General features: G+C 38.0%; 1 protein-coding gene across 2 annotated transcripts; it reads right to left on the bottom strand.

Annotated features, from left to right (window-relative positions):
• Nucleotides 1–488: 488 nt before the first annotated feature.
• On the bottom strand, nucleotides 489–16,040 carry LOC121734097. 2 transcript variants are annotated; one of them, XM_042124513.1, is made up of 13 exons: nucleotides 15,833–16,040; nucleotides 15,648–15,751; nucleotides 15,414–15,559; nucleotides 14,511–14,686; nucleotides 13,904–13,956; nucleotides 12,344–12,497; nucleotides 11,503–11,693; nucleotides 11,009–11,095; nucleotides 10,283–10,811; nucleotides 7,087–7,292; nucleotides 4,734–4,877; nucleotides 3,963–4,122; nucleotides 489–2,471 (listed from the first exon to the last, which is right to left on the bottom strand). In XM_042124513.1, the coding sequence occupies exons 1-13, from the start codon at nucleotides 15,879–15,881 to the stop codon at nucleotides 2,395–2,397; spliced, it is 2,076 nt and encodes a 691-aa protein (XP_041980447.1). In that variant the 5' UTR covers nucleotides 15,882–16,040; the 3' UTR covers nucleotides 489–2,394. The 2 variants fall into 2 exon arrangements, with proteins under 2 accessions (XP_041980447.1, XP_041980448.1); XM_042124514.1 differs by having other exon boundaries at nucleotides 3,963–4,119.
• Between the last annotated feature and the right edge of the window lie 88 nt (nucleotides 16,041–16,128).

Genomic DNA, 16,128 nt, shown 5'->3' with positions numbered 1-16,128 from the left:
TGGAGAGAAGAAAAATCAATACTTTTTCGTCATTATACATTGATTTTCTTTTACTAACCATATTTACAGTTCAAAACTTTATGTATAACAGAATATTATGATAACGAATAAATATTAATAATAATCCATGACTCCTTATTATCAGTAATTAGGGACTAGGGTCTAAAACAGCATACACGTGCAAATCAATCTCAATTTGTAAACAAAAGGACTAATTTCTTAGAAATGCCGAAAGTCGAGTTTATTGCGGTCTAGGATAACAATGCGACAAAAAAATGTACACAGCTGCGCAGTTTTTACTAATTTTAGTAATTTAAATGGTACTTTTTATTGTTCAATTGTTGTAATGCTGACGTTATTGAGAGTGGGTGTGATGCTATGTAGAGTGTACCATTGTATGGTAGACAAGCTATACCAACCAAAGTCAATTGATTTCGACGCTTTAGAGAGTTTGTTGTTAAATAGAGAGACGTTACATGGAGTTTACACTGTATTTAGAAACATCCAAGTATATTATGAAATTCTGCTTGTGTGAATATTCAACAAGTCAATGTGCGTTTCGATCATACATGACTATGACTGTAAAGTTTCAGGAGTTATACTATAGTTGTACAGAGACATTTGTCACAACTCACATCATACAATTTCCGAGCAATCCATACTAAGATTGTATGTCCAGTCATAATCATGATAATCATGATGCACCTATGAAAGAATATAAATTTAAGTAACTTTCTTTATGGGTCAGAGGAATTAACACAACTCAAAACCTCACCATGCCAGCCTGACATATAAGTTGTATAAACTAAAAACTATTCCATTAAAAATGTGTATAAAAAATATAAATTACATTGATTCATTGACTTCAAGTAAATTCTTATCAAACAGAAATTACTGATTTATAATAAGTGCAAATCACTTGAAATAAAAATATGTATCCATTCTTAATTATCACTGCTCTATTCGTTACGTTGAGCTTTACTTCTGTCCTCAACTTTCTTCAATTGATAAAATATATTTCTGTTTATAAAAAAAGGGGTAAAAGAAAATTGTTTAGTTGTCCCAACTTTGACAAGTCCTGTGAAAGTCAATAATTGTTGATTAGATATCAAATTAATAATCTTACTTTTTATAGTAACAAATGAAAAGTCATGACAAGAACAATAACAATCACAGGCATTGATTCGAAATTAAGACTTGATAATAATCAAATTTAAAAATATATATATTATTAAATATTAATATGTACAATGAAACAAAAACATGAGATGACCTTTCTGAAAAGTTAAAAGAATAGAATTATTCTATGGATTTTTAGGAATATAATTATTGTATAGATTTTTAGGAATAAAAGTGTGGCTTTGGACATTTAACTTAACTCTTCACAACCCAGAAGAAATTAATGCTACCTCACAAAATGTTTTCTTTTGATGGGCTTACAGATTTCGTGCTACTTTAAACAAAAAGTGTTAGCTAGCTATCCAAAAATAGATAATTTTCCTACAATCCATATTTTGAATGTGAATTGAAATGCGAACCAACAACACAAGCACCTAGTTCAACATTGACTACAGTCTAAACCGTGAGACAAGGCAAAAAACTTCAAATGGACACAAGGTTTGTATGATTCCCTTTCGTTTCGCTTTCCTGCATTCGCTTGCCTAAAGGTCGTGACTATAGTCGTATTTAGAAACAGCAATTAATATTCTATCTCGTAGTTATCACAATATTTCAGACTTGTTTAATCTATTATTATTATTAACAAATATGTAACAGTAGCAGTATTAATACACTCGTGGAATCCAATGAATATAATGCAAATATATTATGATCACAGATATTATAACTTGTTTTAAATTGCTCATGAACTTCTAAGTCTATACAGTATAACTTATTTTCATCACAGATGATTGAAACACATCGGTTAAGACTTTTAAACAAATATTTTTCCTCTATGAGACAAGAAACAGCAAAAAAAGTATTGATATGACACGATTATTTGGAGAATCAACTCAAAATACAAGTAAATTCAATCAGTATTATTGACCACCGTAAAATTTAACGTAATTATGTTATTAATTAACTTGTAAATTTACTGTGTTTAAGAAATTGTAATAAATAATAAATTTAAATACTGTGGATTAAGTAAAGCAAACAGTGACACAATTTATGAGCGTTCAAAATAATAGATACAGTTTGTGTTTATATCAGGTAAAAACAAAGAGACATAGGTAACTAAAATGTATATACATACAAAGCTTTAACAGTAAGTTCACTAAAATGTTCGAAAAACAAATAAAAATACAGACATTCTTTTGATCACACTTCACCTATACTGAAGTAATAATTTTAAGGAAGCTAACGTAGCAAAACTGTTACATATATAATGCATATTTAGGGAAGAAAAACAAAGTTAGGCATGTGATACTCGAATTGTTCCAGGATGTCTAATTCGTCTTCGAAGTCGTCATCTGCCAAGAGAAGAAAAATATTATTGAAACAATTTAAAACTTAAGGGCCTGTTTCACCACTTCCTGATAAGAGCCGGATAGGCTTTCTACCGCTTAGCATGAGAGATAAGAGTATGGAGAACCTGTCAAATAAGTTCGGCGTCGGTTGGCTATTCTGGCTGGCAGGTTGCCTATCCGGCACTTTATCAGGAAGTTGTATAACTAAATGATAACCTAGTCGTTTCTTTGTCTCTACTGTTTTTCTAAAAGTTACATGTTTTCGCGATAAAAACTACTCATACTCCATTCTAGGGATTCCTTAAAGCATCTCCAAGCCAAATTTCATCTAAATCGATGTAGCAGAAGGCGAAGAGATAGAAAGGATATTTTCTTAATTCTTTTTCATATTTTATCCACGACTTACAAAGGGGTGACAGACGTGCGAGTAAGTACGCGGACTTATGGCTCAACGATCTTAATCGCCTGTGTCAGCAAAGAGCCGCGAGCCGCGAGCCTGGGGTCATGGTAATCCAGTGTGAGCGATTCTCGTGTATCACCGACGCGAGCCGAGTAAGTTCGCGAACTTAAAACCCGCGTGCTTTAAGTTCGTACGTCTATCAGGCCTTTTAAACAGTTTGAACATGACGCTGCGAACCGCGAAGCAGCGGCTTAGTGCTTACATCTGGCCAAGCCGTCTCACAGGTCAAAAAGTGATGTGTTAAGCTGCATCTCGCTTTTAGAGGCGTCAGTGTACTTACAATAATAGCAATATCGCACCACGAAAAGGTGGCAAAACATCCCGCGTATATAACGCACGTAGAAGGACTCACCCGAGTAGAAGGGATCGACGATATATGCTTTTAGATCGGGATCGAAGTCGTAGCTGTCGTCGGAGCACTCGCTCTTGGCAAAAGGTGGCAAAACACCTTGCGGATGTGTATACCGCAAGAAGGAGAAGAACTCACCCGAGTACGACGACTTCGATCCCGACCTATCACCTAGAAGCTTACATGTATCGGGATCGAAGTCGTCGGAGCACTCGTTGTTACACCGCACAAAGGTGACAAAATACCTCGTATATATTATTGTGTCAGAAGGATAAGAACTCACCCGAGTAGAAGGGATCGGCGATATAAGCTTCTAGATCGGGATCCAAGTCGTAGATGTCGTCGGAGCACTCGCTCTTGGCAAAAGGTGGCGAAACACCCCGTGGATGTGTATACCGCAAGAAGGGGAAGAACTCACCCGAGTAGAAGGGATCGGCGATATAAGCTTCTAGATCGGGATCGAAGTCGTAGTTGTCGTCGGAGCACTCGCTCTTGGCAAAAGGTGGCGAAACACCCCGCGGGTGTGTATACCGCAAGAAGGAGAAGAACTCACCCGAGTAGAAGGGATCGGCGATGTAAGCTTCTAGATCGAAATTGTAGCTGTCGTCGGAACACTCGTTCTCGGCAATAGGTGGCAAAACACACCCCGGCGTATATGCATACCGCAAGAAGGAGAAGAACTCACCCGAGTAGAAGGGATCGGCGATGTAAGCTTCTAGATCGGGATCGAAGTCGTAGCTGTCATCGGAGCACTCGCTGTCGCCGAGGCTGGGGCCGAGGTGCGGCTCGCTGCGGTCCTCGTACAGCTCCACCGTCAGCAGCCGGTGAGTCGGCAGCGGCTCCTGCTGGAGATACACGAATTTGAATAAGAGCGTTTAAAATTCTATTTCCCACCAGGTGCCGCTATTAGCCTTAGGCCTAACGCTAAAACACCCATCGCGTGCGCCTATCTCATTTAACACTGCTAGACGCTAGCATAATTTTGATCTCGAGCGTGTACAGTTGTGTCGTTAGATTACCATGAATTATTCACTAATTTATTATTTGGCCGGTACCTATAATTTATTATTTGGTCAACCGAAACAACGTCGATTGCGAAAAGCGTGCGCCCGCGCCGTGTGCCGCGCGTGTGACAGTACATCGTCCGCGTCCGCGCTCCGTCACACGCGCCTGCACTGCCCATACTTTTTTTCACTATACACACGCGGGGCGAGCGCCCGCGCGAGTCCTTATCACCCGTTCGTCGTAAAGAAGACTAGACAGAACAATATTTGACCTCGACACTTGTTTATTAGTACCTGCATGGTAGGGGCAGAGGGCGTTGATAGTATTCCTGTGCGGTTTTTTAAAATAATTTTGGAGTGTATATGTATACAGGTTTTTTGAACATAAGAAATAACTTCGTTCCGTCCGGTAGTCCCTTGACACCTCTCAAGTTTTTTATTTATTTAGTTACCTTGTCGTCGTCGTAATCGTCGTGGATGGCGGCCGCGGTACCGGCGAGCCACAGGGTGAGCAGTCGCGGGCGGTCGTTCAGCGCAGCCACCGCCGCTTCGATCAGCCGCTCCGACACACCGCCGCTGCCGCTCGCGTCCACCTCCTACACGGGTTATTTAAAAATTAAAATCATTTATTTGCAGATACTACCGTTATAATAAGTGTAACGCTGCGTTTCTATGCTTGCTAAGGCTTGACCAGCGTCCACAAGCACAAGCGTGTAAACAGAGTATCTGGCTTGGCTTGCGTGAGCTTGTGGACGCTCGTATCCGATCCGGAGTAGTGTCGGTTTTTGGACACAGATCAAAGGGCGCTTGTGGCAAGCGCTTGCGACGCGTTCACACGTTGGCGCGCGCTTAGTAGTCGCTGTGAAATGTTAAACCAAACGTAAGAGCCAACACAAGTTCGGTGTACGCCATGTTTGGATGTACACGTAATATACTGACGCATTCACAAGCTTGTAAACGACTTCCAAATGCCAAGCGAGATTTGTGGACGCTTGTGCCTTGTGGATGCTTGCCAAGACTTGGCAAGCATGGAAACGCAGCATTATAATAATCATACAGGGTTGCAATACATGCAAAAATATGTATAATGATTGTGGACACAAAATAATTGGAATAAAATACGAGGGCTGCTATTTATGTATCCGGAACTGGCCACTTACAAGAACAATATTTAAAAAGTAATTACAACATTTGAAAATAGAACTCTTTGGTTGAAGAATACATTTTGTTTCATGTGACTGTCAATTATTTTTCCATGTGGCGTCATTTTGAAAATTGCGTGTCTTCATTTGCCATGGATTTAACGCGTGAACATTTTCGTGCAATGATTTACTACGATTTTCGGCGTGGGCTAAATCAACAACAGTGCTTTATTCAACTCACCGCAACTTTTGGAGATGAAGCACCATCAAAAACCACTGTTTATCACTGGTACAGTGAGTTTAATCGTGGGCGGTCTATGCTAACGGATGAAAATAAAGAAGGTCGCCCAAAAACAGCTGTTGTCCCACAAAATATAGATGCTGTGCGGGAACTAATAATGCGTGATCGTCATGTTACATATCGCGAGATAGAGGCGTCCTTAGGCATAAGTATGACGAGCATACATAAGATATTACACGAACATTTGGCTGTAAAAAAAATATGATCGCGTTGGATTCCGCACAACTTGACAATCGATCAAAAACGGGCTCGTGTCGATTGGTGCAAAAAAATGATAAAAAAATACAACCGTGGTACGTCAAAAGCCGTTTATAATATCTACACAGGTGATGAATCTTGGATCTATGCATATGACCCCGAAACTAAACAACAGTCAACGGCCCACACCGTTGACTGTTGTTTAGTTTCGGGGTCATATGTTCCAAGATGAGCCGAAACCAACAAAAGTTACTCGTGCAAAAAGTACTTTGAAGCAAATGGTCGCCTGTTTTTTTGGAATTAATGGACATGTGGCTACAGTGCCATTAGAGAATCGTAAAACGGTTAATTCTGAATGGTATACGACCATTTGTTTACCAGAAGTCTTTGAAGAAATAAGAAAGGACAACCGACAACGCAGAATCATATTACATCACGACAATGCTAGCTGTCACACCTCAGCTGAAACAACTCAGTTTTTGGAGGGTCAAAAGATCGAATTGACTGGTCATCCGCCGTACAGCCCTGATTTGGCACCTAACGATTTCTTTTTATTTCCATACGCGAAGAACAAATTACGTGGTCAACGTTTTTCGAGCCGCGAAGAGGCTGTTGATGCTTTCAAAATGCACGTTTTGGAGATACCTCAATCAGAATGGAAAAAGTGCTATGAAAATTGGTTCCAGCGTATGCAAAAGTGTGTCGATCATCGCGGCGAATATTTTGAAAAGCAATAAAACCATATTAAATGATATATGTTTGTTTCTTTTTTTAATTCCGGATACATAAATAGCAGCCCTCGTATAAAACATAATTAAAATAAAATTAATAGAAAGTTTGGATGAAAATTATATAATTAAATATAAAAAAAAACTGAATATAACTTAAATAGGATAACAATCAACTTAACAGGCACTACATACAACGAAATCGGAACGAATCAACCTAACGCGTCGATTCTTTACGACTTACGTCATTCGTCAGTATACTGGGTTATATTTCGGAACATTCAACAATGGAGAATGTTACCTTATTATGATTATTAGCAGTCCATATTCTCTGTCAAAAATAATAAATACTAGTGAAAAAATTACTTGGATACGTTAATTTACATCATGAGCTGTTCAGTACACTGGGTTATATTTCGGAACGTTCAAAACTTACCTCAAGCAGCGGGCAGCGCTGCACAGCGGTGACTAAAGGGGCTGCGGTGAGCGCCGGGCAGTTGCAGACAGCGAGATTTCGGAGACGCGGTAAACGGGGCAGCGCCGCCAATCCAGCGTCAGTCAGCGCTGCCAGATACGACACGTCTAAACTAGTCAGCGCTGAGCACCCGCCGCATACAGCTAGTATACCCTCGTCGCTGATACCTGTGGTTAAAGGCAGAACAGGAGGCTTAACCCTAATTTCACCAACATCTGTTAGTGTTAACAGCTTGTTATAATGTCATGTCTTCTCTTTCATTCATAAGAATGCGAAAGAGGTAACGTGGTACTAATTCAAGCGTTAACTTTAAAAATCATTGGTGACATTGGATGTTAGCATAATAACATTAGAAACGGGAGATAATGGACATACTGACAGATTTTAGTGACAAAATGACGGATTTCCTTTGTTAATCTGCCACTTTGTCTATTCTTTTGTAGAAAGAAAACATTTTTTTCATGCTACACTTCGGTCTCATTTCGATTTTCAATAAAAGAAATCAAAGTATTAGATTATTCGCACTGCGTGCGTAGCTGCGTATGCGCGTAAACAAAACAACGCTTGCTATGTCAATAAAATTAAAACAAACGTCAAACAAGAAAGGAACAGCGCGGGTGGCAAGAGGGGAGGTCTCGCTCGCCCGTTCGGTCCGGCATCGCACTCTGGCGTGTGATTGGATACGGGACGCGCATGCGCAGTGAAATTCCTCATAAATTCCTCTTAAATTTTGAGGAAGCGATAGCGGAAGAGGATTTTTTATTTTTATTTATGAGGATGCGGTAACGGCACAGTATAGCAATATGACATATTATCCCTACAGTTGTGAAACGAATACTTACGCAGAGCAACGGAGGGGTACCCGCGGGGAAGCGGGCGGCGCGGGCCCGCGTACACAAACTCGCGGAGTTTGTGTACCTGCGCGCACAGGGGTGACGTTGGCGCGTTGTCTATGAATTTTGTGTTGTAAAACGATAACTCATCTTATAAACAATGGGATATTATAATTAATGTTCAGTGTACGGATGTAAATCTGATTCAAAAAACAAAAAGGATTTAAATTTTCATACATATCGGCTCACAGTTTACACTAATATTATTGTGTTGGCCTTGGCGGCATTTATTTGCATCTCTGTTTTTTTAGACGACCTCCGTGGCTCAATGGTTAGAGTGTGTGGCAACTCAAGCCGGGGGTCGCGGGTTCGAATCCCGCCAATGGAACAAAAAGTTTTTCAATGTTCCTGGGTCATGGATGTGTATTAAATATGTGTATGATATAATAAAAATCTTAAATATATGTATAGTATAAAAGTATTAAATATATTTCCGTTGTCTGGTACCTGTAACACAAGTCCTTCAGGTACTTAGCACGGGGCCAGACTGACGTGGTGTGAAGCGTCCATTGATATTATTATTATTATAAGTTTAACGTGTCTGTCTGTCGGTCTGTCTGTCTGTGGCATCGTAGCATCCAAACGGGTGGACTGATTTTGATCTAGTTTTTTTTGTTTGAAAGCTGACATGATCGAGAGTGTTCTTAGCTATAGTTCATCATCATCAGCCTGCTCATTGCTGAAATATCACGGTTTATCTGGTTCGTGATAGGCCGATTAGCAACTTGCATTCGTTTGATGGGTTTTATATTTTGCATTCTGGTTCGTGACACTTATGAATATATACACATTATTGGAAAGTTGACCTGGTGCTGCAGCGTCACCTGGTAATCAATAGGATACCCAGCTCCTCACCAACTTAGAGCAGAGATTTCGTGTTTGGGCTCATTTTAATTGCGACAACCAGTTAGACGTTGATAAACAGTAAATATTTGCATGCTGCTGCTGCAGCATCACCTGGATTTGTGGAGGTTTCATGTTTGGGCTCATATTGAGGGCCTCATCCAAGAAGACATATTTTATAGATGGTAGGTATTGTTCCTGTTGATATGAATTATTCTGCACAAGTTTAAAAAGCATAAAATTAAATTAAATTAAGAAATTTAAAAAAATCCCCGCCAAAAAACTTTAAAAAGTAATGAAATAATATTTGTTGACTTTAAGTTTAAATAATTCCTAAGAGTAAAGTAATATTTTAGTCCATAATTGTTGTCAAGGTGTGTCGGGGAACCGCTAATGTAGATGTTTGATTTCACATAACATTACAGTTTAAGGGTCAGTTCACAGCGACCCGAATCGAAAGAATCAGCGACTATTATGCCATTATGGTGACACAAAATGCAAGTCACTGTTGTCGTAGTTTACTTGGCGGGTCTCCGACACACCATGATAACAATTATGGACTAAAATATTGCTTTACTCTTAGGAATTATTTAAACTTAAAGTCAATAAATATTATTTCATTACTTTTTAAAGTTTTTTGGCAGGATTTTTTTTTTACATTCTTAATTTAATTTTATTGTTTACGTTGTAAGAAGTGTAACAAGGAGAGAAACAATATAGAATAAATTAAAAATCTGTCAAATACCCTGTTACATACTAATTAGTACCTACGTAGCTAGGTACACACACCAAGTGTAACATTTTGTCCTTTGGACCGCCCTTACCGCGCACGTAATAAGAGTTTTGAAGTGCTTCTGTTACACCTGACGTGTGATTAATTATTGGATATTTTATATATTCGAAATTTCGAATGCGTCTTCATTATTTTAATCCTTCGATCGTGATTCGTGGATCCTTGGAAATCTATTGTTATTCTATTGTGTCTCGCTCACCGGTGGCTTGGTGGGTTAATTAAATTTTTAAATAGAGAACTAAAATCATCTAAAAATAAAGTTTCACGTAAATATCTGGCATTACGACATAATATGTAAATAGAACACGCTGATTAAACAGATTAAATGATAACATTTGCATTACAAGCACAATATTTTATTTTTATTTTATTTCCCGTTTCGTGGCAACCCTGGCATATCTGCTCGGTACCTGTCATCGGTGGCGGCATCGTGCGACATCAAAGGCGTTTCGTTACTGTAGGGACTAATATTGCTATACTGTGGTAACGGTTGAGGAACCCAAATTATTGCGGAACTTCCGCATTATGAGGAAGCGGAAGAGGAATCCTCAGCAACCCTACCATACACCACATGTACTTTAAGAATGAAGTGTATTAACCATTATAAGTTCCGAACTTTTTTATTTACCTGTTGTGCCGTATCTTTGTTGAGAATTGCAAGCAGATACATTCAAGGATTGTAACGCCTGACAGGACTGTGCTACTTGTTTCAACACACTGTTTGTAATGTAAATATTTCTGCTTAGATTGAGCACTTTCAATTTCTTCAGATTGCTTATAGCTTTACAGAAGGCTTCGTCTCCTATGGGATTTGAACGTGCATTTTCATCTGTGGGCAAGCCACACAGGGCCATAACATATTGACTCAAGGACAGCTCTTCTAAATTCGGTAGCTTCTCTAGTATGAGCGGCACAATTTTCCACATGGTGGTCGGACAAACATCCAACTTTAGTGTAGTTATGTTTGGCAATGTGTCAATGGCTGCACACAGCACCGCGCCCTGGAGATTGTAGCAGTTGTAGAAAGCCAACGACGTGAGTTTGCTAGGGTTCGAGCTTGTGAGAAATAGCCCGGTCACATTGTTGTTGTTTGCCACTGTTAAACTCTCCAAGCACGAGTCGTTTTTCACCAAATGAACTAGGCTGGAATCTGTTATCTGTAAAGAAGAAACTAGGTTTTCAATACATTCTTAGGAAATATTTTGATTTGTCTGTAACTTGTCATTATCAGGAAGTACAGACGGTCAAATAGGACTTGTCTCAGTTTTGAATAGCAATAAATACATTGTAAAATAAGGACATATTACATGAATCCTATTATTTAATTAATACGAAAAATGCAATTTTTCTTTACCTTATTACAAGAAATAAATGAGAGATTCTTAAGCTGTTTGCAACCATACAACAAGGGATTCCAGTTCTTTGTGTGCATTCCAACAACCTGAAAACAAATTACAATATCACATGCTGCTAGTTTTAGAAATTAATATGTACTATCAAATAAATTAGTTCAAACAAAGCGGCTAATAGAGCTTCTGTCTCCTTTGCTTTTTGACATGCAAAAGGTTAACGCATTGGCGTTAACCCCTGGCCTAGACGATCAATTTTATTGCACAATATCACACACAATATTATTTATTGAACAACTTATTTCATAACAAGATTGAAAGACGGGCACGCTCAATATTAACCCTAGGCAGTCAAATATAATACGGTCAATGAAATTGCTCCTCTAGGAGCTCGCTAATAGAGCACGTTAAAAGGCAATGCGTTATGTTGCATCTCGCTCTATCTCGAGTGCAACGTCAGTGTGCAGACAGCGTAGACTTTGACGACGTAGTTACTCACCTTAATCTCATCGAGGTTCGGACAGAACTTGCCCACGGTGTGAGCTGTGCGGTCGTTGAGCGCAGACCAGTGGTGGTCTATGTGCAGCTTGTGCAGGCCGGCACCGAGTCGCGACAGCACGCGACGCAGCACCGCAGTCGTCAGCGGCAGTGTGCTCTGCTGCCACCACGATGTTTTGAACACGCGTACACCTATATTACAAGTTATTTTAGTTGCTACAGTTTAGGGTTCCCACACAAGACTGCGAATTCGCATGGCATCGCAAATATCTGCGACAAAACTCATACTAAAAATGACATTGCGATACGAATTCACGCGAATTCGCAGTTATGTGTGGGAGTCCTAAAGACTGATCGGCCGACATCAAAGCAATAGCAAAAAAGTATTACGTACAACAACATTAGGGTCAGTATTGCCTCCACAAAAATCCAGGAACTATTTATGCATTCAAATCGTTCAATATTTTCGTTACTGTACTTATATACTACTTTGCACCTGTAGACTGTAGTACACCAGTACAGATGTTTACTATGAGAAACAAGGCCGTAAAGTGAAAAATAATGGTAACTAAAGTTTGTGCGTTTTATGATGATATGCATGACACATTATAATTGACAATAGTAGGTAAGTTACCTAACAAAAATTAATCGATAATTTAAAAATATCGAATCACTTCGTAAAGGAATTGCAATCGAAATTATCGATTTCGTACTGACTTCATTTTATTGTATACTGATTCTTCATTTTATTGTATACCACAAGCTGGTCATTAAAATGTTTCAATAACCATATAACAAAATGTAGTTATTTAGTAAGCATAATATTTTGTATGCTAACTAACCATCTAAATATTCTTGCACCATACTCTGCCATCTTTTGCTGACCCTCTCTGACCTGATGATGTCTCTTATAGACACATAAGTCAGAATGTGATTCAAGCAATCTCTGTTTAATATGTCCAAGATATTGTAGCCTTGTTCACTATCACTCTGCGCCTGAAATTAAAAATTGTGAAATACTGAGTACTATTGAGTCACTCTTAAGTTATATTGCTTTAATTATATTATCTTTTATTGACATTTTTTTGGGTGCACAAAGAACAAAACAGACTTTTCCAGGCTATCTCTCCATGATGGCTGGACTTTGGCAAAAAATGTTAACTGTTGCCATTATGAAAACAAATGTAATAAGAAACATAATGTAATAAATATTTTAAAACTAGCTGTTGCCCGCGACTTCGTCCGCGTGGACTTCAGTTTATAGCGCGCGATGTCAACAAAATTGGTGTCAAAAGCTTTTATAAAAAAAACCTCGTACCCCTTAAATCAAAACAGCTGTGCAGTGTGCACATAATATTTCAATTTTTTAATTAAACTTTATATTTTATGCCAAATTTTTAAGCTTATTTTTAGCCCCCCAATTACACAACTTTTCCCATAAACTATTTATCATTGATAGGTTTAAGGTTACGTCACTGCATAGATAAAGTACTGATTTATTAATTTATAACATAAAAAAGAAATAACAATCGAAAAAATCGAAAATCAGCTGTAAAATATTACCACCTCTTATAGAAAGACTTTTGGGCAAGCGTTAGCGCGATGGAGGAGACGCACGGCGCCATCTATTATGAATTTTTGGAACTAACTTAATTTGAACAAATTTACGCATTTTCACCCCCTTACAACGCTTTTTCAAGTAAAAAAGTAGCCTATGTCCTTTCTCAGGCTTTAGACTATCTGTATACAAAATTTCATTACAATCGGTTCGGTAGTTTTGGCGTGAAAGCGAGACAGACAGACAGAGATACTTTCGCATTTATAATATTAGTATAGATTTGTTCCTTTTAGCCTTAAATATTCATACACAAAAACTACTTCATTTTTTGTTGTTCTGTCAGGAATGTTTTATTTAAGAGTCTGGCTGGTACTTGTATGATTTTTAGGGCTCCGTACCCAAAGGGCGAAAACGGGACCCTTTTACTGAGACTTCGATGTCTGTCCGTCTCTCTGTCCATCTCCAGGCTGTATCTCAAGAACCGCTATAGCTAGACTTCTGAAATTTTCAAAGATTGTTTAGTTATGTTGCCACTACAACAACAAATATTAAAAACTAATAAAAAAAATGTATTAAAAGGGGGGCTCCCACACAACAAACATGATTTTTTGACTTTTTTTACTCAATATTAATAATGGCAACAGATAGAGAATTTAAATTTTCACAAAGTCCGTTATTATATAATATGTACTTTAATAATTAATAATATAAAAAAAAAAAATTAAGGCTCTGATACAAAAAACATAATTTTTGGCCTAATTTTGCCCTATAACGGTACGGAACCCTTCTTTCGCGAGTCCGGCTCGCACTTGGCTGATTTTTTTATTAATTTAGTTGAACTTACATCTTCTGTTTCTAGTTGAGATGACTGTTGGGAGGTTTCAGGCAAACTGGTTGCTGAGGAAAATCAATGAAAACGAATCAGAAACCACGATACGACAATTTCTGTTGTACAATATATATATATATATATATATATATCCCTTTCAACATCTGCGTTCGTCTAGTTATAACCATAGAAGTCACAAAATTACGAGATACCTTAAATTAATTTAAATATATTTTTTTAAATATCTATGGACGCTTCACACAACGTCAGTCTGGCCCCGTGGTAAGTACCTGAAGGACTTGTGTTACGGGTACCAGACAACGGAAATATATTTAATACTCTTATACTCTTATACTATACATATATTTAAAAAATTTATTATATGATACACATCCATGACCCAGGAACTTTTGAAAACTTTTTGTTCCGTCGGCGGGATTCGAACCCGCGACCCCCGGCTTGAGCTACCACCAGCCCACCAACTGAGCCACAGAGGTCATCAAATTTAATTAATGTGGATCTATAATTTAAACATTTCTGATTAATAAGTTAAAGTAAAGTTTAAGTTTAAAGCTAAATATTAACAATTTATTTTTTACACAAATTAGAATTGAGTATTTACCATTATCTGAATTATTTGCATTTTCTGGTGTACTTCCGTCTTCATTGTTTTGACCTCTTGGCTTCCAACGCACCTTGCCATTAGCATCTTCTACAGGCTGGTGCCAGCTGTCGGCCGGTGATATTTTTAGGCGTCTCCCACGTAACGTCTTCTCGTGGACCGGTGCCACTAATGCCCTGATTAAAAAGCAAATAACAATGTAAAATTATACGTTCCGCATGGCTTCGCCTGCGTAAATTAGATATTTTACAGACAAATTAGTCCACAAAAAATAGCCTATGATCCTTCATGTGGTCTACTTCTTATCTGTGTCAAATAACAGAAGAATTGCTCCAGTAGTTGAGATAAGCCCTTTCAAATAATTTCCCTCGTTTTTTTCCACATTATCCTTTATTTCTTCGCTCCTATAAGTCTTAGCGTGATAAAATATAGCCTATAGCCTTCCTTGATAAATGGGCTATCTAACACTGAAATAATTTTTCAAATCGGACCAGTAGTTCCTGAGATTTGCATGTTCAAACAAACAAACAAACTCATCCGCGTTATAATATTAGTATGGATATCTAGTGCCTATAATACACTTTAAGAGACAACAAATATAGGATGATAAATAATATAGTCTGATATTGTAAATAAAACACCTGCAGCTGGTGTTAGTTGTTTGAGACAATATCATCTCTTGGTTTCTACAAAAAACATGAAAGGTACCAATCAATCTCCAAAAGCGGCACCCGGATGCCGCATAACAATTGAAAATCTATTGTGTCTGCGATACCCACAATGGAGGTGTTAAACACCTCCATCGTGGGTATCGCAGGAGCAGACACAATAAATTTGGGTTAACAAGTGTTAGTAATGGTACTCAAAACTAATTAAAGACTAGTAGGCAAATAAAGGTCTTACTTGTGTGCATCAGCTGGGTTACTAAATGTGACAAATGCATATGTTGAAACTGGCTCACGGTTTGGGCCTTTGTCTTCCATTCTTAGCCAACAACTTTTGATAAAACCGTACGGAGCAAAAAGGCCGAAGAGCTCCGTGCGAGTTGTCTGCAATATATTTTTAGTACTTATTGGTAATGTTTACAAAAAAAATGAAATATTAATATTAATTTGTCATAATAAATATACAACTTACTTTCGGAGGTAAATTGGAAACATATAACTTTCTGATAGGTATACCATCTTCAGTGTGTGTGGGTACACTTACTTCGAACGTGTCGCGATTCGGTCTCAGTGCATCTATAAAGAAAAGGAAAAGATTAGAAAGATTTCGTAAGATCATATGTTATGAATCTAATAAATATTGAAATGTATACAAACATAAAACTTCTGGATTGATGAAGACGTCCTCATCATTGGCAAAAAACATTGTAGATTTTCTATAGGCACTTGACTATATTGTGGTGGATTTTGTAAGTAATAGATACGAAATAAAGATTCCTATTAAAACACTACGAATTTGAACTTCAAGTAAAAGAAATGAAATTATTGTAGATTCGAATAGACAAATTATCAAGATCTTCGGAAAACGTTGTAACTTGTTTTTTTTTTTTGGCAAGCGAGCAGACTTCTGAGTTCTGACTTTAGTGACCACCACAGATTAGGGTGAGGCCACC

The sequence above is a fragment of the Aricia agestis genome, chromosome 15 (genome assembly GCF_905147365.1).
Source record: "Aricia agestis chromosome 15, ilAriAges1.1, whole genome shotgun sequence".
Taxonomy (NCBI): domain Eukaryota; kingdom Metazoa; phylum Arthropoda; class Insecta; order Lepidoptera; family Lycaenidae; genus Aricia; species Aricia agestis.
The sequence above is the reverse complement of the archived record's forward strand: the minus strand, read 5'-3'. Positions and strand labels throughout refer to the sequence as shown.